The sequence below is a fragment of the Python bivittatus genome, unplaced genomic scaffold (assembly GCF_059951505.1).
Source record: "Python bivittatus isolate LINGU-HERP-01145 unplaced genomic scaffold, Pbiv_v1 ctg000560_np1212, whole genome shotgun sequence".
Taxonomy (NCBI): Eukaryota; Metazoa; Chordata; class Lepidosauria; order Squamata; family Pythonidae; genus Python; species Python bivittatus.
The window spans coordinates 4789542-4813975 of NW_028277083.1; the positions used below are offsets into that span (position 1 = coordinate 4789542).

Here is a 24434-nt window from a genome sequence, read left to right on the forward strand (position 1 = left end):
GCAGCCCTTAGGAGAAAATGCAAGGGGGCCCGGTTGGCAGGCTCTCGGTTCAGGCGCAAGCAAGCAGCGGGGGAAATCCCCCCCCCCCCGGCCTCTCTCAAAGGCCTCCAGGCAAAGCTGCAAGGACCCAGGCCGGTCCGTCTCAGGGGTAGGGTTGCAGGCGGCAGACTTCAGGCCAGGCAATGCCAGCGGGGTGCCCGCAAGACACAGGCCCAATCGCAATTCCCAGGAGTCCACTGGAAGCGAGAAACACCAATATCCTACTGAAATCTACTTGCACAGTTGGTAGATTTCTGCAGAGAATTGTTCTGCAAAGAATTGCAAGAAGGGTTGGGGGGGATTTTGAGTTCCGGCAGCCCCAAATGGGTGGCTCACAGACTCTCTGCCTTGCACCTCAGAGACAGTCCACGGTCCCGAAGCAGCACGGATACAGCAGGACTTTGGTCCCCCCAGAAATGCACCCAGCGGTGGTCTTCCCCGACCCGCTGCCCTCCAGCTACTTGGGACTGCAATTCCCACTGGCTCATGCAGAAGACGACAGACCAACTCCTGGATGCTCAAAGAAGGGTTCCAAAGAAGTCTATCGTCGTGACCCCCATTTTTTCCCTTCTTTTTTGAACCTTACTTGGAAACAGAACCTTAGATTCTGCTACGATCTGCTCAGCCGGACGCTTAGAATCATTAAGAACAGTAGAAAGGCTAGGAGGGAGGGCGACAATTGCTAAAAAAAGCCAAGCTGGTATAAATCGAACTGAAAGTCAAACTTTTTTCGCACACAACTTGGAGCCAAGGATGGAAAACACCAGGCTTGCATTAAAAAAAAAAAAAAGAATAAAAGAAACAAGCTTCTAGTCCTCATCCATTTCCCTTTCCTCCTAAAAACCATGCCCTTCTGCCCACTGGATTAGAAAGTGCAAAAAGCTGAGTCAAGGGTTAGCAAGGGGAACGTGGGGGGAAAAAGCAAGCATAAATAAGTTATAGAAAGAGGCCTACGCGAGATCAGCTTGTAATCTATCTACAGAAAAATTCCCATCCTCCAGCGAGCTGCCCATTCACAAGTGCAATTTTTATGGGGGGGGGGATTTGAAAATAGGAGGCGGTTACCAATACCAAGTGTTTCCAGATGTTTTGGGCTACCACCCCCAGCTGGCTGTGATGGCACTGTAAGAATAGGGGGGCAGAATTTTGAACACACTGAACAAAAATAGATGCACGTAAGTCATCCGAGGCTTAATATACTGATGTTCCTTGACACTTCCAAAAAAATGCAAAAAGTGCAAAAAAGGGGGGGGGGAAGTTGGGGGAATCCCAGTAGGTGCTCAGGGACGTCATGGAGAATGAGGGAAAAGGAGACCGACTGCAAAACTTTCACCCCGGAGCAAGAAAGGCCTTGAAAGATCCCCATCTTAAAGAAATCAAGTTCTAGGACATTATTTGAGGGGATTAAAGATCAAGATTGCTAAAAGTAAAGGGAAGGAATATAAAGTTGGTTTATTTGATCAAGGTTAAAATAGGTATGTTATCATCTCTGATAACCCTTAACGGCCTTTTGCTGATCAGGACTGAATGACGAGGCCTTAGGGACTTGTTTATAAATCAGAGATGGGATATGGGAAGAAGAGATCATTGGATGTATTTTAAGAGAAGGTGATAAGTTGCTAAAATTGTGTATACCTCTTGTGATGAAGGGGGAAGTCATTTCTTAATATGTTTCTTTTCTATAGTCTTTTTTCTTTCTACTTTTCTTCCTTTTTTTAATTTTCCGCACTTTCTATTTTTTCTTCTTATTCTTCTATTTTTCTCAGTTTGTATTCGTTCTTATCTTTTTAATTGTAATGTTTAATAACATTACTGTAAAAAAAAAGAAGAAGAAGAAGAAGAAACATTCCTGTCTTACATGCTCATTGTATATTGTTGGAAGAGAGCCATGTTAGTTTAGGGTAGCAAAACATCAAAAAGATCTGGCAGCCTCCTTTCCAACTAACCCGTTTTATGAAGAGGTAGACATTTCTGCAGGCTGGAGGTCCCTTCTCCAGATGCACAGAATGACGACTCCAGTTGGGTTACCGCCCCATGCATCGAAATCAGACACGTTACCATTCCACGTGTCGGAGGAAAAGAGTCCAGTTCATGAAAGCAGATGCCTTTTCATAAAATGGGTTAGTTGGAAAAGATGCTACCACACTCCTTTGGGTGATCACTGCATGAATCTGGAACAACCAACCCCAAGCAGAGACCAACCTCTGGACCATCCGATCCTAATTCTCCATTGCAGAATCCTGGATCTGCAGGTGGTGATCAGATCTGGTTGGAAACCAAGCTACACCTCTATCAGCCAGAAGGAGGTTGCTGGTCAATTTCTCCCTTGGAGAATAAATTTAGCAAGCCCCCCTGCCAGCCCGAAAAACAGAACAGCCCCCCACCACTTTAGCAGAAAACAAGATCCCAGAATTCTCAAGGATCAAAAGGATGCTTGAAGGGCACTGAAATCTGGTCCTTGACTTGTCCTTGAGGAACAGTGCCAAATTAAATGGTTGGCCGCTGCCAGAGTTCAGAGGAAGGCTGTATCTGAAGGTGAAAACCCCAAAGTTTCTGTGCAGCTGGAGAAACTAGTTTCTCTTTTCAGCTTTAAAAATGAGTCAGGCTAAGAAGCAATTGGGCCTCCGACTCCTTTACCTCGTCCATCAGAGAGAGAAGAAGAAAAGATGTCATCTCAAGAAAATGCTCCATTGATGTTAACCATGTACATTGATATTGGGATGGGATGGGGGGGGGGAAGAGAGGGGAAAAAAAGGAGCTGAGTTGATGTAACCACAAAATTCTTACGTTATGAGACTTTGCCTGCAAGTCCTATAATAATGGGATCCAGATGAGTTGGAGAACGGGTGATTTCCATATACAGATATGCTGAGGTTTGCAAGGCAAAAGTTAAAAAAAGAAAGAAGAAAAAGGGGCTTACCAACCCTGTGATCGCCCTTCCATCCAACTTTGCTGCAGATGGGGACTGTGATCTCAAAAACCCCCTGGGGAAGGAAACACCAGCACACACTTGCACACACATTTTCAGCTCAACAGAACTTTCCAGCTTCTGCAAGATACCAAGGTTGGCCAGGAAGGAAGACACACTAACCACCTCATTACTTCCAAACACAGATCGGTAACAGCAAAGAGCTCGATCGGACCTCGCGGAGATGGCTTCAGTCTGTGGCAAGGGGTCATGTGCATCAGTGTGCAGAGCTGAACAGAGTGGATGTCACCTCTGGGAGAGACGCCAGGTGGAAAAGACCAGGGCAAGCAGGTGCCCGCGTGTGAGCAAAAGCAGGGGAATTTAGATTTGCACACACCTCCTCCCAGGAACTGGAACAATCCCAAAATGGTGTTAATAAATAAAGGAATACAATCAAAGTTAGATGGTGAGCCCATCTTTCTGCACATGGATTGGGTTCACCCACTGCTCGAAAGCATAATGAAACAGGTTTGGCTGCTGTACTAAAAGCCATGTGGGAACTCAGCCAATGATGGTGGATAAACCACAGCTTATGGGTTGGTGGGGAGTTGTAAACCCAGCCCTTTCTGCTGCACGCACACTGCGATTAAGCAATCCAGGGTTTAGTGTGATGGGTGAACAAAGTTACCCTTTCGTGGTATCTTAAATGGGACAGTTATGAAAAAAAGGGGGGGGCGCATTTCAGAGAGACAGAGATCAGAAGTTGCAAGGCTTTTAATTGTGGGGAGGGGGTGTAGAGAGACCTGCCATCCAAAATGACAATCTGGAAGGGCGCCAGCCCGTGCCCACCCATTTGCTGGGCCCTGGCATCACGCTAAACCAAGTTTGGGTGAAGGAGGGTTTCTCTACTTGCAGAAGATATTAAGCCTGGAAGGAGGCAGGAACAAGCCAGAGAGGCTGGGTTCACATGTGGCATTCAGCCCCTTGCAACCAAACACGCCCGTTACCATTTGCGTGGGAGCCCTCCGGCTTCCCCAGCTTGCACATCTGCCTTTCTCAGCGCTGCTTGCCAAATTATTCAATTTTCTATTCTCCAAGCCAGGTTGAAAAGATCTGGGAATCTGAGCTCCAGGGAGCCCACAGCAGAGCTAACCTCTTTGCAAACCCAGACGGTACACTCAGAGTTCCTGAAAGCCATGCGCTTCTCAGAACTGGGAGCAAAGGGAAAGGCTGCACAGAGGCAACAGTGAGTCAGCCACAGACCGGGATCTTCCCGTGCAGCCGTAAAGCTTGCAACTTCGTGGAAAGAAGCAGGGAGGGGACCGCGAGATAGGAAATTACTTCTCAGGAGGCTGGGGAGCCTGGCGCCCCAGCCCCAGAGGGGAGGGACGAGAGCCAGCAGCCCACCGCAAACAAGGAAGGGGCTGAGAGGCTGGCTTTGCAAAAGAGACCACGTGCCACAAGGCGGCAAGTGCCACAAGGCGGCAAGGGCCCCGTCGCATTTCAAGCCAAGCCAAGATAGGGGTTTATTTATTTACGGGGGCTTGAACCTGGCTCCAGCCCCAAGGGACGCTCCAGGGCGGTCACGTTTCCTTCTTTCGGCAAGAAGGACCAGCAGGGTCCCAAAAAGATGACTAACACTAGTCAGCAAAACCCCAAAGGACCTCGTGCACTGAGGACCGATAAATATCCAGATGCAAGCCAGAGGGGGAAGCTCCCCCGGTCACCCCAGATCCCATTCCAGGGCTCCCTGAAAAAGCCCGTGTTTTTCCAACTTCCCTAAAAGCCAAGATGACGATCATACTGAGGATGAATCCCAACAAGTGCTGTGGGATTTCCAAGAATTACCTGAAAATCTAGCTCGGCGTTTTTCAACCTTGGCAGCTTTCAGACGGGTGGACTGCAACTCCCAGAATTCCCCAGCCAGCCTTGCTGGCTGGGGAATTCTGGGAGTTGCAGTCCACCCGTCTAAAAGCTGCCAAGGTTGAAAAACACTGGTTTCAGGCAAAAAGCAGCAGAGATGTGGGCGAACGTACTTTGCAAGTCGCCTGGCAAATTTGGAGCAGCAAATTCTCTCGAGCCCCTTTCCCTGGGGCGGGGAGACCTTTTGCAGAAGTTCGGAGCGATAAAGCCCGCAGCCTTTGCTCTGGCTTTCATTCACAACCCGCCCGCCCACACTTGCAGCTCTTTCGCCAGCCCCAGCCGGACACACGCACACTCACACACGCTTTTTATACTGTTGCTTTATTTGGCGACACCGCATCCCCCGGGCTCCCCAGCCAATGAGAAAGGAAGGGAGGCGACCGGAAGCATCAACAGCTGACCGAGTTTGAAATAAAACGGGCACGGATGGGGCGGAAACGGAGGAGCCGGCTTACGCAAGGCGAGGGGAAGAGGGAAGGGACTGACCCTTGGAAGAGAGGAGGACCAGCCCAGCAGCAGTGTTAAGGTCATTCTGGCCGGCCTGCTCTTCTCCAAGCCGTCCGGCGGTTGCGCTGCTCCCAAGCCAGCATGTCGCATCCTTTTGCAAAAGCTTGACCTGGATTTCTTTTGCAACGGTCCTCTGTTCCCAAGTGGACACCTGCCCATCTTACGCTTCGTGCAACTTCCGTGTTTTTGAGATCAGGGCAGGCTCTTGGCTGTTTCCTCCAAGCCTTCTTCCTCTCTTTCAAACATCGACCGATCGATCGATTGATCAAATTGGTCGCCACCCATCTCGTTCAAAAGCGGCTCTGGGCGGCTTGCGGAAAGGATGAGATCAATTAAATACAATGTAAAAGAAGTCTTAAGTAATACATCGATTCCAAGAATGGGTGGAATTGGCGAGTAGCTCAGGGAGTGTCATCAAGGTGCCAGCCACCCCCAGGATTGACCAGATCTCCCATCGCCCCACGCAAGCTGGCCGAGCCGGGTCTTTATCCCTGTCCGGAAAGCCCACACCTCTGGGGGGAGAATATTCCAAAGGGCGGGGGCAACGGCAGAAAAGAAGGGAATGCGATTGACGGGGCTGGTCCTGCATCTCGTGGTGCCACGCCAGGGACTTTTGGACAGGCGAGCCTAGCTACAGGAGGGCTGCGCCATTGCGCAAGAGGACGGAGCAGAACCCACACACAGTCTGGGGGCAATAAAAGAGCCCCCCAAACTTCCAGGAATTTGGAGGCCCTGTTCTGTTCCTGTTGCATTCCTATCCACAAGGTTGCGTTAAATATTTGTACATCGCTCAGCAAGGAGGACTCGCTGCCCAGGCCATGTAGGTAGAATGCAGCCCCCAGACCCATTTCCCCCCTCCCTGCCCACAAGTAATGTAGATTTATTTGGAGTTTTTTTGAAAGCAAACAAACGGAGGTTGTTTAAAAACGAAAGAGACTCAAGCAAGGGTGCAACACCACTAAAGTGTGCAATTCCACTAACGAAACACAGAATAAAGTAACAGTGTGTAAAACCACTAACGCCGCTCCCCACCCCTCAAAATTGCAAAACAAACCAGCACACCCAAAGAAAAAGCTGGCTTGGGTTTAAGAGAAAAACGGATTTCAGTATTCTAGGAAAAAACAGTCTCGAAAGCCTGAAGGTGCCTGCGCTTCAGAAAATGCAGAACTGAAAAACTCCAAGCCTGAACAAGATCCACACCGAGCACTAGAACGGTTAGAAAATCTCAACCCTCACGAGAATATGGTCTGGCTACCAGCAGCCTTTATCTTCTGCAAAGTTCTTGAGCCCATTTCCAGCACAGCCCCGCCTTTTCTGGTCGGTCTTTCGGTTTCCGGCCTCTTACAGCATCCAAAGCGAGACTTTCTTCCCAGAAAGAATGCCCCATTCATTGCTCTTTGCATTCAGTACCTCCAGCTCCAGACTCAACCCCGGCTCTTCCTACAGCATTAATCGTTTTATTCGGATGCTTGGCTAATGGACGGCCCTTGTTCCGACTAAGCACCTTTCCCACCACATAGGGTTGGGGCCTCCGAGGGGCTGGCCATCCTTGACACCTCTTTCTAACCAACACAAATACTACCTCCCTTATCTGTAAATGCTGAAAATTGGCGGATGGATTCCTTGGGGTTCTCTGGGATGCAGAAAAATTAGAGCTTATCAGTGATATACTCAAGGTGGCATCGTATTTTGATCCGCATCTAGGATGCAAGAACACAACACACCACTTGAGAGCCACAATGAGCTACAGAAAGCAACCCCTTTTGTGCCCTCTTTGCTTTGGCAGATGGATGCAGCCCAGATAGGGGAGTCCTATTAATTTCCACCTCAAAACTCAAAAACAGAAAAATTCTGCTCCTTCCCACCCACAACACAACTCTTCCTTCTCCAAATAAGCTGGGTGTGGTGACTAGCCACCTAACTCCAAGACAGAAGACCTCCTTTGCCTCTACACATAGTCCCCGGGTTAAGAATGCCTGGTTTAAGGATGACCCATAGTTACGAATGGAGCCTATTGTAGCAAAATTCAAGTTAAATCCACAATAGTTCGAATTCATTACACAATACTACTTATACAGTGTTGTACAATAATACTGTTCCGACTTACATACAAATTCGACTTAAGGACAGACCTTGGGAACGGAACTCGTTCTGAAACTGGGGACTATCTGTATAAGTCTTAGGTTGGGCTGAAACCCAACAATTCCAGGTATAACTTTCTGAAATTTCAGCTCCTATACTTTAATTCACTCACTAATTTTGCTTCCCTGTCCCCGGTGGTCTGCAATAAGCCATTAAAAGGACAAAATATAATTACAGCCATAAACCAGGATAGCCACCACATAGCCATAAAATGAATAGACTAAATCAGTGTTTCTAATCCTTAGGAACTCTAAGATGTGTGGACTTCAACTCCTAGAATTCTCCAGCCACCCATGGGGAATTCTAGGAGTTAACTGGCCAATTAGGTGACAATGACTAAGGATGCTTGGTGGAAAAGCTCCATCCTGGAAGCTTTACTAGAAAAGTCCACCTGAATTCTGGCGGGGGAGGACATTTTACAAGGCAGGGGTCCCATTTAATTCATCATTGCTGGTCTTCCATCACTTCTTGTATCTGGGGAACATTCAGCATCTCCAATGGAGACAAGTCAAGGAAAGGGTTGGTGTGATCTGGAAGAGGTGATCTTCTGCAAAGAAAGGGTCAGTTCCAAGAACATCTGCCCTTTCTATGCTCTAACTGGGTTCTCAGCACCTGTTACCATCAGGCACGCAAAAAGCACATTCATGGGCAGAGTTTGAAGAAAGAAATCACGTAAACCCCAGTGGCGTGTGCAAGTGACCGTGCAAAGCCCATCACTATAAAAAAAATGTGGACATCTTTGCTCATGGTCCTTGAACTTCAGGATCTAGGACACAAGGATCTAGGACATAACTGCAGAATGGAGAAATCCCGTGGCCTTGCAACTGTGGTTGTGCTAGAATATAAGAGCCTTTCTGGAACTAGGTGAGAGCTAATCAAGATGCTGTGCATCTGCAAAAGTCGCGAGCAGGTCAAATGGGTGGTCATGGTGGTCCCCAGATCTTCCCCAGCAACTGGTATTCAAGCTTGGGTGCCCATGATTCAAGAGGTGGTAAGTATCTCATCCTTTTTTAAAAGCACCTATACTGGTGACCATCCACGATAACCAATTCCACTGTTTAACTTAATCTTAAGTAGAGCTGTGCTTCCTTTTGTAGGTCTTAAGTCTCCTCACGTGTAGCTCCAAGGAACTTGCATTTTAATATTGTGAAAGAGGAAGAAGAACTACTCTGTGCTCCCATTTTCTACACCCTGTAAGAACTTCTCCATCTCTTCTCATATCTCCCCTAAGCGTCCTTTGCTCCAAGCTAAAACAGCTGGAACTACAATTCTCAAGAACTTCAGCATGGTCAACGGGAATTGTAGTACAAGCATAGTTCCACACAACTGGTTGAGGAGAAGGCTTGAAACACTTTTCTTTGTAGGGTCTTGCATCCAAAAATAAGCTGTTCCCCAGGAACCCAGGGCTGGTAAAATATGATAAACTCCAGGAATTTAATCCCTCAAACAGGACAGAAAAACAATGGTAGAGTTCCCCAAACTCAGTTGTTTCACTCTTGCATTTTTCATCCCAAAGCCATTGCAAAGCTTTCATTTACATTTTGACTCGGTGGCCTTCAAAAATCACACTGACTTCCTGCATGACCAACCTAAGGCAACTCGCTATGCTTCTCATTCAGCTCGCAACGCATTCTTGCCCCGAAGGTCAGGCTGGCGTGCGTGCTGTCAGTGCTCAGAAATGTGACAGGACTCATTCATAAGAGATTTATACATACATACACACACCCCCTAGACAGGAAATGCAAATCTGAACTCTCTCCAGTTAAAAAACACGAACCCACAACTTGGCTGGACTTGCCACACGGATGGGGCTGGGAAGGCCCTCCCCAAAGGCTGGCCAGATCCACTGTCTCATTGGAAAGGTTTAACCTCAGACATGGAGACTACAGCCCAGCGGTGTTGCACAGAGAAGGCTTCCAGGCTCAGCTCTCTGACCACCAAAGCTGGGAGTTATAGAAATCCCTGCCAACCACAGTTGGCGGTGCTAGGTTTGATGTACCATTTCAGACCTCCATAACTCACTCTCCAGCTGTGGTGGACCTTGACTCCTGTAAGATCTTTGCATGTGCAAGAATCTGGATCAGCTTTAGTTCCTTCCTTTGGGAATTTAAGAAAAACACCAACTGAAGCAAGATGGCAAATAAAATAACTATCCCACTTACAAGAAGCAAAAAAAAAAAAAAAGACATTTTTGCCTCCAGTAAACCGCCCCCAAGGCATCAGATGAAAATCCAAGTCCCTTTACCACGGGTCTGTACTGTTGTTGTTTTTTTAAATGTTAATTTGTCACCTGTACAGGAGCATGACCAGTAGCTTGCTCACCTGCATGTTCCATAACCTCATGTGAGAAAGATGTTGGGAGACTAAACAGCCAAGAATTTAATTGGGCACATAAAGAACTAATCCGCATTAGGATCACACCCAGGCCACAAGAGAGCAGCCACACTACTTTGGAAGAGGACATCAAGTTAAGATATGCATAAGGGGGTTGACTTATACACTCTAAATGGAAGGCTATCCAGTACCGTATTTATTCTGATTTATTTAGGATGGGAGTGACATGAAACTGTCTTGCATTTTAATGAAACCCCCACACATTACATACAGAAATTAGAAGGCAATGACCTTTGAAATTTTGAACTTTGAGGCTTTGCAGTGCTGTTCTTCCCCCTCTCCAAAAGTGTACAATAAGGAAGTGTGTGTGTGTGTGTGTGTAATATATATATAATATATATAATGTGTGTTGTATATATAACATCTGAAAATTGGATACAAAATATCACATGGAGGTTTGCTTTTTTATACCACAAAAGTGAATCAAAAGCAGGTTAAATAACTCGTGCTCTCAACCAACTCAAGCGTGCAACAAAGGAAAACTTTGTTCCATGCTCACTTGAACTGAAAAAGCTAAACATTTCATCAGAGCACGCACGCTATTTTTCATGCTGCAGATATTTTAAATGTTTTAAACCCAAAAGCCAGGAGCAACGCACCCATAACCTTCAACGGCATGGGGCAAGTTTCAGTAAACGCACACTTAGTGTGCAATTCTAAACTACTCAGAAATAAGCCCCAGTGAGCTGAATGAAACTTACTTCTACCAAACACACATACAATTACAACCCTCACTGATTTCAATTTTATTTATTTATTTAAGCAATTTATATGGCTGCCCAACTCACGATGACTCTGGGTGGCTTACAGGAATAAAAATCCCAGATACAAAACCCGCTACACCCCCCCCGCGACAACAACACATTTACACTAGTCATTGATGTTCACAACAAACCCAAATATGACGTCAATATCATTAAAATTAGCATACTTCTAAATATGTCAAAACATATCAAAACATGTGACTTGGTAGGGTCTACCTCCCTTATTTTATTTAGATTGTTGGATGTGTATCTCGCAATCTCTTTTCAACCATATTCCACCGATGACAAGATCTGAAACTTAAGCTATGACATTGACGGGTACGCTCCCACGTCATCGGCCTGCCCATACACTTCTACGGTTGCAATTTTACACCCATTGACAGCAGAGCACGACTGACCTCAATGGGACTAGGGTGCCAGAACGTGGCCCACCCTTTGCAGCACCCTTCGGTAGCTCAAAACGGAACGAAAAACCTGTCCACCTTTTCAAAAACGTCTCCAGTGTGGCTGCCGACAGGAAATATTTATGCACCCTAGGTAGGGTGACCACGCATTCTTTACTATAAAGACAGTCCTTTCATTGCAAAAAGCTGTCCTTTCGATTTATTCCTTTTTCAAAAACTCACTCTTGTCCTTTCTTTGGGTCATTTAACTTTTACCGTACAAAGGGGACCCCTTCAGGAACAGCCTCTCCCATTCACGTGAAAAAATAAGGAAATGGAATTGTTTTTTTAAAATAAATTTAGCTATGATTTTCGATGTTTTTATTAAAATGTGGGTTTTTCATAAAGTACTTCTCGGTTTGGCTCTTGAATTTTCCTTTGCAAAGCAAACTTATCCCCATAAACAATCAACATTTTTTATCCTGATGAACCTCTTTCAGATTTGCCCCCTTTTTAGTTGGTCCTTTATGTTTTCCAAGAAAATACGGTCACCGTAACCCCAGGTGACCGAGCACTAGTCCTCATAGGTAGCCATCAAGCAAGCTGGACAGAGAAAACCGAAACATTTGCAAAGTCAGTTACGTAAATAGCAATTACTCTATTATACCCAACTATGCAAACAATGTGCTGTTCGGAGCTCTGCAGTCATTAACCAAGGACTTGAAAGGATTCCCCAGCCTTTGATGTGCAGGAATTAATGAATCATAACATATTTTTCCAACTTTAATCCCAAAGGACATTCCCCTAAAGTGTGCATGGGTAAGTATGTGTCTGTGAGATAGACAGGCATTGTTTGCATCGGCTACAAACACAAAACTAGATCTTCTTTCTGCCCAGCCAACAGTGACCAACCATCTCATCGAATGCATTTTCACTCCACAAAACGTGGTGTCCAATTTCAAGAGAGGCGGTGGGTCTGTTTGCAGTCACCAAACTTGCAGGATGCAACTACAGTACACAGAGATCCAAATCCATGACCCCTAACACATTCTGCCCCCCCCCCATTTGTGGGGTTCCCCAGTTGTGTTTCTTCAAGCTTTAAGACTTCCAAAGTAGCCACCCAGGCCTTGCTTATTTTGGCCTACAAAATGATCGGCACTTCCCTCAGCGTCCCCTCTATTTCTAAAGTTTAGCCTAAACCCCCATGGCCTTCCTGTCATTGCTGGATTAAAATCCCATCATCCTTGATCATTAGCCACTGGCAAAACGTGATCTGGGCTCAACACCTTTTGGAAAACATCACAGATTCACCATCTCTACTTCACAGTCCAGCAGAATGTCAATCCAAGAGCCAGAAGTGAAATCTGTTCAACAAAAAACGGTCTTTGCTTTCGTTCATCGACCCTTTCTGCAGATTACAATCCGCTTTAGGCTTCTGCCTTTTAATACAATGTGTGGGTCGAAAAAGGCACTCCCAGCCTCCTTCCAATTTTGGCTACTATAAACTCTCCTCCTACAATGTTCTTACTCGCTGATTGCTTCCTCCTTCGCTAATAAATTGCCTTACTATAAACAGCAGCTGAGAAACCTCAGTAGCTGGAATATTAATAACAAGGACAACATAACAATAAGGCTGGCCAAGGAGGGAGATCTACAAACTCCAGAGGGGAGAGAATTTTACCTTTCCAAGACTTTGTTTAAAAAACATCAAGGTAATATTCATCATGCAAAAGACAATGGGGATGAATGTCAGATCCTTGTTGAGTCTTGCACCGGAACTGTGCTGATGGATCTTCAACACCACCCAGTTTATTAAAAAAAACAAAAAAACAAAAAAACCACTCCTCCAATTTAATCCAAGCTGTTGAAAATCCCTGAGATTGCCCCGAAACTGATCGATGCCTTCAGCTCAATCCTTTGTCTACTTCTGGACTAATTTTGCACAGATGTCCAACACGTGCTTCTTAATGCAGTCACAGCGTCTCTCAAGGGCTCCCAGATGACTGGATTGTCACCTGTACCCCCCAAGGAGGCGGGGGGGAAAACAACTTTCACTTGAAGAGGGTAGAGGGGCTAACTACAAACTTTGGGCACCTTCTACTGCACCCACCATCATTTACAGCAGTCCCACGGGCAAGCGTTGCTATCAAAGCGCGACGCCCGCTACCCATCCCACCGAAGTGGACGCATGGCTCGAAGACGCTTCAGGACAACACTTCCGCAGCCCGCGATAACAGCAGAAACATAAATGTGCCTCTTGGTGTCCTCCCCACCCTACTGCCACAGACCTAGCAAAATGAAATATGACCACGCAGCAGAGTCTACCAACATTGCCTCTTTGCATCGGTGCAAATTCCCAAGGAGGAGCAGAGGCAGCGAATTAGGCCCTAATCAATCTGTCAGCCTTTAAACAAAAATAAAGTCTCCTTCCAATGAAATGTCACTCCTGGCAACTGAACAGAACATCCCTGTTGTCACTGTTTTCTTCTAGGGTTTTTTTTTTCCAGTGCCCCATTTCAACGTCAGGATCTCTCATCCAAGTTTTCACTGGGTTCGGACAAGCCTTAGTTTTAGCAGATCAGACAGGGTGTGCTCAGTGATGCTACTTGGCCAGGTATCAGCTCCTAAGCTTCAATCATCTTCCAGGAACTTCAGCCACCGTCTTCCAGAAACGAGGAAGACTGGATTGAAGGATTATGCCTCATTAAAACGAAATTAAGCAGCTTCACATCCAGTTCATTAACTACGACATCAGAGGGGTTCTTAATGCATTTGAATCAATACACATAGGCACTTATTTCAAATCCATACATTAGAGATCGAACTGGTTTTTATTCTCCTGAATGTTATGCAAAAGCGACAATCTTTTTTTTTTTAATTCAGCTGAGTTTTAGGCCTCGGATAAAGTCGGGCTTCCTGGCTCTTACACAATACCACTTCATTCTATTCTTAGGTTTGCTCTGTCAAAAAGATGCTTGGTGATTTGTGTGAAACACTAAGGTTTATTTTGTCAATTGCACCAAGAACCTTGGTCTCTTTAGTTTAGAAGAAGTGAGAAATAAAACAGTGTTTCTTGAGCTCAGCCACTTTAAGATGAGTGGACTTCAACTCCCAGAATTCCCCAGCATGCTGGCTGGGGAATTCTGGGAGTTGAAGTCCACTCATCCTAAAGTGGCTGAGCTCGAGAAACACTGACATAAAGAGCAGTTACAATTCATTTTCCAGGCTTTTTATAAATTGCTTTAACCTCTGTTTTTCACTTACTCTTTCAAAGTAAAGAAACCAATGATTGTGTGCGTGTATATATATTTCAGAAAGGGAAACTGAGGCCTGCATTTACACCTCTTCCCAACTTGATAGCTCTGTGGACCCACCGGATTTCACCTGTTGTTGCATATCATGGATGCTGAAGTCCAATATACCCTCTTGGGGAAGTTCACCTAGCACAAATCAATTTGGAATAAAAACTAGAAATGTATTAACCATTTTTGCATTCATTTTGCGATTTAGGATTTTATCTCGCTGGAGTGAACACGCTTATTTCCAGAAAAGCAGCAGCTACAAACTCTTTTTATGTCACAGCAAATAAGAAATACACAAAATCAAACGCACTATCTAAAATTACTTAGAGCCTGCCTAAAGCGCAATCCAGCTTTCACCTCTCAAAAGCAAACACCAGGTCTCAAGTTAAATGCCTTATTAAAGTCATTCACCTAGCTTTCTTGAGAAGTCTACAACACTGAGAAAGGTGGAAGGAAAGAGTAGAGGATAACCAGCAGCAAGGTGGAGGGACTCAGTTATAGTGGCGATGGGGGCACCGTTGGAAGACCTGAAGGACCAGGTTGGGGACAGATTGTCGTGGAGAAAATCTATCTCTGTGGTCACTAAGAGTCAACACTGACTTGATGGCATATAATCAATCAACACGAAGGCCCAGCTCTCTTGAGAAGTCTGTAACGCTGAGAAAGGTGGAACCAAAGGGAAGGAGAGGACAACCAGCAGCAATCCCACTCTCCTGGCCTTCTGGAAAGGAGTGACGACCTGGCTCTGCCAGCTTGCATGGGGTTTGAGGAGGGGTAACCAACCCTGGGGACGGTTGGCACCCTGAAGACGCTCCCGTAGGTCGGTAACTTATTATACACCACCAATTCCTTGGATTCTATTATTTATTTATGAAGGCTGTTCTTACTGTGTTTTAAATGGTGTTTTTATTCTTGTTGTTATAAACCGCCCAGAGTCGCTCTCTGAGTGAGATGGGCGGTGACTAAATTTGAAATAATAAATAAATAAAATAAGGTAGAGGGACTCAATTACGCTGCATAGATAGAGCTTCTCAAGGATGAGCTGTCCCCAGTCTGGCCCTTCAGGACACATCAGGAGAAGATCTATGTGGTCACTAAAAGTTGACACGGACTTGATTACACATAATCACAGGACCATCATTCCAGAAGCTCTTAAAATTTCAGCGGTCCTCCCTCCATGTATACATACAACCTGGCAGCGGATTCCAAACCAAACCAGACCTTTCTGGGATCTTGCGACTCGCAAATGGGATTTTGGCACCCAGTTGTTTCTCAGAGCTGCCCTGGGAGTAGCTTTCTTCCAACCAGGTGTGTTGTGCCTGGAACTCCCACAGCCCCCAAGCTGGAAAAACCCGAGTTATAGGAAACAACCTGGGATCCTCTCGATGAAAAGACACTACTAGAAAAACGGAACTTTGCATTACAGAAGCAGCAGCAACATTCAAACCCACCCGCCAGGATTTTCTGTTTTCTCAGCGTGGGCCCCAACGCCGTGGGGAGAATCACCGCACAATCTGCATAGTAATAAACAAGGGCCAACCTCTGGGCCATCCGAGGTCAACCTCTTAAACCAGCCACGCCATCGCCGGGAGTTCAGAGCGGAACACGCTCAGCCGGGCGATTAGAAGCGGAGTTCAGACAACCTGCTAAACTTAATTCATCGGGGAGCAGCAAGCCCCGGGGGCGGTGGGCCCCGGCTTTCCCGTTCCACGCACCCCCCGAAAATCGCTTAATTTTAGGACTCAATGAAGAGCGAGCCCGGATGCTAAACGACGGCAGAAAGACCCTCTTTCTTCCCTCTCCCCCCTCCCCAAACCGGGAGAAACTCTGCACGAAGTCCAGCCGAGGCCCGGCTTCCCCCTGCGCCCAGATGTTTGGCTTCCTTTCAACCCCGCGCCCGAGCGCCCGGCCGCGCAACCCCCGCAAGGCTGCGCTGCGCGGTTCACACGGCCGCCGGACGCCTGCCCTTGCAGGCTCCGCGGCTGCCGTCAGACAGCGCTCCAGGCGAGCGTGAGCCCAGCTTCGCGGCATATGTGTGTGTGTGTGTGTGTGTGTGTGTGTGTGTGTGTGAATGTGGGGCTGCTTTCCGCTCGCGCCGGGGGTTCGCGCGGCTCCCGGCCTCGAGCGAGCCCCGGAGGGCGGCGGGGCCTCGGGCGCGGGGGCTGCGCGGCGCCCGGCGGGGAGTGATGCCGCCCGCTTACCTTTGGGCAGGGACATGGCTGCGCCGCCGCGATCCGCCCCGGCTCAGAGCCGGCCGAGCGCGCAGGTGAGGCAGCAGGAAGAGTCCAGGCGCCGCGGAGCGCAGCCGCGGGGCATCTCCAGGCGCTCCGGCCGCAGCTCCCCGCCGCCCGCGAGCGCCGCGCGATCTGAGCCGACGGCGGGCGACCCCCACCCCTAAAAGCCGCGGCCCCGCCCCGCTTCGCGCCCCATTGGCTCACCCCCGCGAGGGGCGGGGTCTCCCCGCCCCGCCCCTCCGCCCCTCCGCCTCCGCCTCCTGCCCGGGTCCCGAGGCTTCTCGCCCAGGTGACCCGGGGAGGAAATTCCAGCCGCCCGGGCGCTTCTCTGCGGGGCGGCGAGCCCGTGACGCGCCTGGCAGGATGCGCCGGCCTCGGGCTTCCCCTCGGCTGCCAGCCCGGCTGGGGCACCGCGCCCGCCCCAGCGCCTGCCTCCGTTTGCCCAGTCGCGGTCGGTGCGCCGAGCCCCCATCGGCTGCCTTGCGTGGCGCAGCGCGAGGGGGACCCGGGTTGGTCCAAGCCCTCGCGCTGGGCACCGCTCCCCTGCGCAGGAGGCGCGGGCACCCCTTTCCAGTCCCCGGCTGCTGCGGGGTTTGGGGTTGCAGTCCTGCCCCCCTGCATCTGGGGTTTGTTCATCCACTGTGGGTTGTTGATCAAACCATCTTGGCTTAGGTTCATGCAACAGGCTGCCGCCACTCCTGGTTTGAACTGGGAAGCACCCCGTGGAGCTGCGGGGACCCCCTTGGCCCCAGAGCCGGGCTGCGACACAGGGTTGATTTTGTGGAGTGGGGGGGAGAAAAAGGGCAGGCACCTTCAATCCCATAACAAGTGTCTATTTAGTTTCAGGTTGCTATGTGAAATTCAAACTCAACAACAGGCAAGGAATTTGGAGAATTAATCAGCTTGCCACACCCTGCTCCTGTTCTCTGAATGGCTACTTCCAGTGGATGATTAAACGACTTGCGCCTCCTGAATTTAATTTCCCACTGATCTGTTTTCTAATCCCCCTTCTCCCTCCAGACCTGTTTCTTACCCTCATCCTCTCTTCAGACTGGAGCGTGTCCTCCATTTCCCGGGAGCGGGGGGGAGAAGGGCCCTGTCTCGATGCAAGTGCCATTAGCATGACTGAACCAGGACAGGGCTCTTCCGTGCCCGTTGCTGTGTCGTTTGACCCCAGACTTGTCGAGGACGGGTCAGGTTTAAAGGTTGGGGGGGGGGGGCTTAGCGTGCAATACGCCAGCATGTCATGTGCTAAAAAACAACTTGGAACAGAGAGATGCTGCGAATATATTGAGATGTAGATGATACACTCTTGCTTACGCAGCAATGGTTTCTGTAGGGTTTAGAGCCATATCATTCAATAGCTTCTAAGTAAGTCTCCATGATTCAGTGGACTTCATTAGGCCAGGAATGTCTATCAGTTCGCTTCTTTGAGCCATCATCTGACTATCTTGTCTTCCTTCAACCTCTGTTTGATTTCCACACATCAGCGTCTTCTCCAGTACCTCGTGCCTTCAGGTTTTGGATCCAAAATATAAGCTTTGGCTCCATCGTTAGGGCTTCCTAAGAGTATTCCGATTTATTTCATTTAGCGCTGAATGATTTCTTCTGACATTCCCACAGCATTCTCAGCCATTTGCTCCAGCAGCGTCCTTTGAAGGCATCCGTGCACTCTTACCACCTGCAAGGAATTCATTCAAAACTTGCGTTGCGTTGAGATGAAACGTACTGTGAGTGTTGCAGAAGGAGTCTGAGTTGGGTCCAGATGTTTGACGTCCCACCTGTTAAAGCTGTACCCACCTGGGGCAAGAACGCATCATCTGATGGCAATGTTGCCTCACCTTGGAACTTCCACTTCCTAAAGTGAAGCATAACTGAACAAAATGTCAAGTTGTCCCAGGATTCACTGTCTTCCTCGTTACTCATCCCAAAGTAGTCTTGGATGTTTTGGAAGCATCATTCCAACAGGTGAACTTGGCACTTTCAAGAGTTTCTGGTTACAGCTCAATACAATAGAACAAAAGAATGATGTTTCTCAACCTTAGCAACTTTAAGCTGTATGGACTTCAACTCCCAGAGTTCCACAGCCAGCATGCTGGCTGTAGAATTCTGGGAGTTGAAGTCCACACAGCTTAAAGTCCACACAGCTTAAAGTTGCTGAGGTTGAGAAACACTGGAACAGAAGTATAGAAGAAGAATAGAAAACTCAGCCTTCCAGAACCTCACATAGTCCCCCAACTGCTATAAATGAAAATCAGTGGTGCAGCTTCCTCCCATTTCAAGGTTTCACACAATGCACTTAGCCATGGTTATAGTCAAAATGTGACCACATGACTTGAGTTCACATGATACCTGGAGCTAGAATTATCTGGCCTAGTTTGCAGTTCAGCGCAAGCACAGTCAGACTGGATTCACATGTTGTCTTAAGCGATTTCTTGGGTTTGTGCTAACTATGAAGCCAGGCCATGGTGCTTTGTAAACCATGATGGGGGGTTAGCAAGTTGTGTGAATTCAACCAGTCCTGGCTTCAGCAAAAGATGACTTAGCACAATGCACCAACCAGATGACATGGAGACAAGGAGGCAGGCCGGGTTGAGTTTCTTGAAGAGAAAGCAGCAATAAATAAATATTATATACATTTATTATAAAAAATATATTTTATAATAATAATATATAATAAATGCCACAAAGGAAGCAGGAAGGTCCTTAAAAGCTGCCACCTACTCAGTCATCATGGGCAAAAGGTTATATTGGTGATACCAATCTGCCCCACAATAATTCCCCGTTGAACACAGGTTATCAAAATGCAAGTAAGGAATTTTTTTAAAAACTACGTAATAGGAAACAGGCAGATATTTTAAGCGAAGTCTTCTCGCTCACGGAATCTGCAAGCTGAATTTACCTGAAGTCTTTGCACAGTCATGGCAAAACCTGGGCACCAAGCAGAAGACATCTTGCAAATACGAAACTCTGCACACGCAGAGGAAACCTCAGATTTCTAGCAAAGATAAGTCTAAGGGAAAGGCCAGAATCTCGCCTTCCTCAGCTGCCTCCTAACTCTGAGCCCACCTGCAGCTGAATGCAGGCTTCTCTTGCACACCCAGGCCAGTTGTGCAAAATGAGGATTCCAGATCAAGCCGGCAAGTGGGTCTTCATGCTTCAGCTGAGGTCACCCGGTGTGCAAAGCTGTACTGCCAGAGGCTTGGGTGTGGCCTTTGAGGCGTAGCCAAATTGTCCTTTTCCATTTGACAAAAGGGGGACACTATCAAATCCATGACTGAGAAGTCCTCCTTCCCACACTATTTAAATTTTAATGAACAGGATCCAACCAAACGGAGCTTATGCCTCTTGGCTCTGCCCACGAGAGGCCGTGCATGGATCGTGGCTGGAGAAAAATGGTGCACCCAGCCTGCTAAGCCATGGGTTGATTTGCCTCTCCGGCCCTGGATGAGTTGCGTAAACCCAACCACGGTGATTTGTCAACCCCGAAACAGGGTTGGACACGTGCCACCCTGGCCGACTGCAGCTCAGCCATTCAGCCCCTGTGAACAAACACCCGGCCTCCTTATCGGGACGGGTAGAACGGAATGAGGAAGTGCCAGGAAGAAGAAAAAAAATCAGGGAGCGAGTGTGAATCTACAGCTGGAAATGTTGGGATGGAGGCTGTGGGTGTGGATTAGCTCACCACAACAACAAGGAAGAAAAGGAACAGAAGAGCAAAAGAAACTGTTTGATTACAAATTGGTGTCACCAATTACACACACAGGAAGCCTGCCAAGATGGGAAAAGGCCAACAGAGAAGGAGGCGGTTGGCAAAGAAATGAAGCCAGAATTCACGAAGGGATTTTTGTTTTTGCTTTTTTGGTGGGGGGAGGCGATCTCATGACTGGGCTTTGCAGCAGGCGGGATGGGGCGGCAAGATAAACTTCACCATCTGCTGTGGTCCCTAGAAAAGCCCCTTGGTGTTTGCATCAGAGGGAATCCCCACTGACAGGTCGATTCCCCTGGGACTCCTCCCAGGAAAACAAGGTAGATTTAATCTCAGTCACTCCGGTTGGGTTGTCCCCACCCTGATGGGACGACTGCTTGAATACGGAGGTTCACAAGGCGCGGTAACGTGGCTTGGTTAGGTTGGGCAGATCTGGAATGGCATGTGAGAAAGGCCTTGAGAGACGGGGCAAAGAGACGCTGCCAAGGGAACGGCCAGATAAGAGATGGCACGGCCCACAGCTGCATAATGGGTGGAGAAAGAAGCCCAGAAGGGGCCCTCCCTAGTTTCTTGGGCTGTCAAGGAGATGCTGCGTTTTCTGTCTGGTCTCCCTGGTAAGGCTGACAACATCCAACCAGGATGGGTTGAACTTGGGCTGATTATGGAAGATGATTTCAACCAATTGTGCTGGCTTGGTTAAGAAAGCAGAGTTAAACCAATCCTGACTTAGAGCAACATGTGGACCCAGCCAATTGTAACCTGCTCAACAAGCCATGATTTTAAGCAATGGGCAGGCTTAGCGACTCAAGCGTTCAAACCATGTGGATTTCTACCTCACTAGAAATACCTGTGATGCACCCAGGGATTTCTGCTCTTGCTCCTTCTGTGCACGGTGTTCTTTGCTTTTCCACAAGCCACTTTCCAACAGGTAAAGCGGATGGAAAACTGAGAAGTTCCTTGTTCAGTACAGATTATGGGGGGAGGTCCATCCTCAGCCATTGGGACTACCATAATTCCACCTATACCTTGTAACTTTCCCAGCCTACTTAGGATGGAATTGGGATCTTTATTGCAAAGACAGAAAAGTCAAGTACTGTATTGCTTAAAAAAAAATAAAAATTAAAGCTCTTTTCTGTTGTGTTCATTCTGCCCCCTAGTGGCCAGTGAGCGAGAAGTTACAAAATCCAGCCACTGAATTTGTTACTCATCATGTTACATCATGTTACTTGGAGGGGTATTTCTTTTCATGACTTTTATTCATTTTTAGTCTGAGCAGACACACCTGATCTATGCTATTCTTGTTCATGTTTCTATTTTTGTTAACTGCCCAAAGTCCAATTGATTGCAGCAGGCACAAATCAAATCAAGAAATGGGGGGGGGGGGGAGATGGAGAAATCAAAACCCAAAGTCTCTCATTGATGGCCTTGGAATTGTAATGTTCAGATGATTCTCATTTTGGAATAATGTCTTGGAGCCTGGGAGAGATATCCAGGAAGTACCAACAGGTGTTTCAGCTATCAGGGACACTCCAGGTAAGGAAGGAATTGGATGCAAATCAATGTGGCTCTTAACCTACATTTCTTGGTTACACTTTTCTACTTATGATGGCAATGTGCAGTGGCAGTTTTAACGATCTCTCTGAAGATCACATTGAAAATGCTTGGCAAAATATCTTGTGGATCTTTTCCTCAGCCCAGATGAGTTGACTCAACACTGGGAACAGGAGTCTGGTTGTCCTTCTAAGACTCCACAAGTGCTCACAGGATCTGAAGGTCAGCACCAGCATTTGGCAGAATCTCCTCAGGAGGTCTTCTCAGGTAGCCTCCATTGGCATCAGTGACTGATGCAAAGGAAGCTGTCATTGAGAAGTTAGAAGACAGAACTGGGCATGTCAGCCACCTGATTTGACCTCTTCTGCTTCCTGCTTCCTGCAGGAGGTTTCAGCCCCAAATCCAAGCTGAGAGTGATGAAAGAGGTGGCACTTTGTTTTCCACCCCAGGTGGTAGAACGTTGTGAACCAGCTCTGAGGCAAGGCAGATTGGATCCTCCTAAGAAATTAATGTATAAGGAAAGTCGTTCTGGATTAGAGTGATTTAACTTCCTCCAATTTGATGTTCTCCAACTGTATTAGGTGCCAATGTTCACCCTCTTCGCAAAGGACAATAGGATCTGAGGCTCAGCACAATTTGACAGCACCAAGCTGGACAAACCCACCCCTGTGCAATCCCACTCATTTCCCATAATAGTCAACTAGATGCCAGTGGGAAGCCCACAAACGTTCCTGCTCATGGTCATATTCACATTTCTTACCATATATCAAGGATAATATATAGCCATCAAGAGTACTAGCCTTTGGTCCTGTACGCCTCCATAAAGTAGACTTATCTCCTTGAAAAGGACAGTTAAATCCAGGTGACTGAGGCCACTCAGACTGCCAAGTCTGGTAAATCAAATTCCACGTAGCTTCCCATCATGAACCCATCTGTCATGATACTTTTGGCAGAGTTTCAGTGGCTGAACCCTCCAATGTTAACCTGCTGGATATTCCTACACTGTCTCTCAGTATTCTTGGTGAGGATGCATGCAAGATGGTGGATTTATTTTAGGAGAAAGCAATCGAGTGATCTTCAAAGAAATGGACACTCTCCCTTCCATGTCTGCAGGTCTGGTGGCCTTGTAGGAAAAGAGAGAATCAATTAATTGCATGAGTAAACAGCAGACAGATGCTGGAGGCTTTCTCTCTCCACCCACTTCCATTCCTGACATTCTTTCTAATGAAATTCCTAAAGAATGTCCGCACAGTGGGAGAGAATAATGCCAAGCCCTTTGCGGGATGGGTGATGGAAAAGGCTTGTTCTGTAGGTTGGATATAACTCCACTTGGGACCCAGCGTCACAGCCATTCCCTAAACACACAAAAAATATAAAGGAAGTTCACCCCGCCCTGTAGCGTACTTCAGTTGGCTTAAAATTTGCATCCTACTCGTCGGTCTGCAATAAATAAAAACAGCTTGTAATTTAAAAAGGCGTAAAAAAAAAAAAGCATTGGGCATGATCAATATTGCAGCTATCAAAGTGCAGGCATTCACACATCCCATAAGACAGTTCCAAGGTTTAAATTATTTTTAGAAGACAAAGAGGATAACATAATAAAGAATACACTTGAATTTAAACAAAACACTTTAGGAACTATCTAGACCAGGGTTTCTCAACCTTGGCCACTTTAAGACGTGTGGACTTCAACTCCCAGAATTCCCCAGCCAGAATTCTGGCTGGGGAATTCTGGGAGTTGAAGTCTACACGTCTTAAAGTGGCCAAGGTTGAGAAACCCTGGTCTAGACAGAAGGATTGTGTCCCTACAACCCCATTGACTGGATTAAATCAGTTTGGGGATATTGCACAATACACTAAACCAATGTTTCTTAACTTTGGAAACTTGAGATGTGTGGACTTCATCTCCCAGAATTCCCCAGCCATATGAGATGGGAGGCTATATAGTTTTTTGCTGTTTTAGTTTTTTTAGTTTCTATCTCAAATATATGAGATGGGCAGCAATATACTTTTAACAAATCAATAAAATGTTCACTCAGTGCCCTAGGCTGGGGTTGGTTGGTTTACTGCATGAACTGTAACTGGGCTAGGTTTATGCAACACCCCAAGCAAGAGACATCTAAGAGGCTGCTCACTAGCTGAGTTCACAAGTTTGGGTCAGAATCTGAGTTCTTCCACCCCTAAGCCACCATGTGATTATTTGTTTTTGGCTTCGCATGGTGTGCAAATTCAGCCTTTGGGATTCGAAACCCTGTTTCTTGGCTTAATGCATTGTGTGACCAGCCCTCCAGCAATCTGTAGTTGAAATAAACCATGATTTAGCATTAGGTGTGAGCCTAGCCATTGTCTCTCCACAACCTGCCTCAAAGGGTTGGTGAGGGAGTCAGATTGGCACCAAGGTTGAGCAACACTGGTCCAGATCATCAAGAAACCAGGGTTTGGCTTGTGGGTGGTTGGGCAAATCTGTCCACTGAAGTTATTAGTAATATAAATCATAGGTTCAATGAAAAGCTGATTCAAGGGGTGAAAAACTCAGTAAAGATTCTGCCTTCCTAATTCTGATTTCCTTCTTAGAATC

At 47.2% G+C, this 24434-nt stretch overlaps 1 protein-coding gene across 1 annotated transcript in view; it reads right to left on the minus strand.

Moving 5' to 3' along the window:
- The window catches only part of MAP2K3 (mitogen-activated protein kinase kinase 3), a 48765-nt gene extending 32022 nt beyond the window's left edge, over positions 1-16743 (minus strand). The window contains exon 1 of the mRNA XM_088148027.1: positions 16564-16743. Within this exon, the coding sequence (XP_088004153.1) occupies positions 16564-16579 (16 nt within the window). The 5' untranslated portion in view covers positions 16580-16743. The remainder of the gene's footprint in view (positions 1-16563) is intronic.
- Between the last annotated feature and the right edge of the window lie 7691 nt (positions 16744-24434).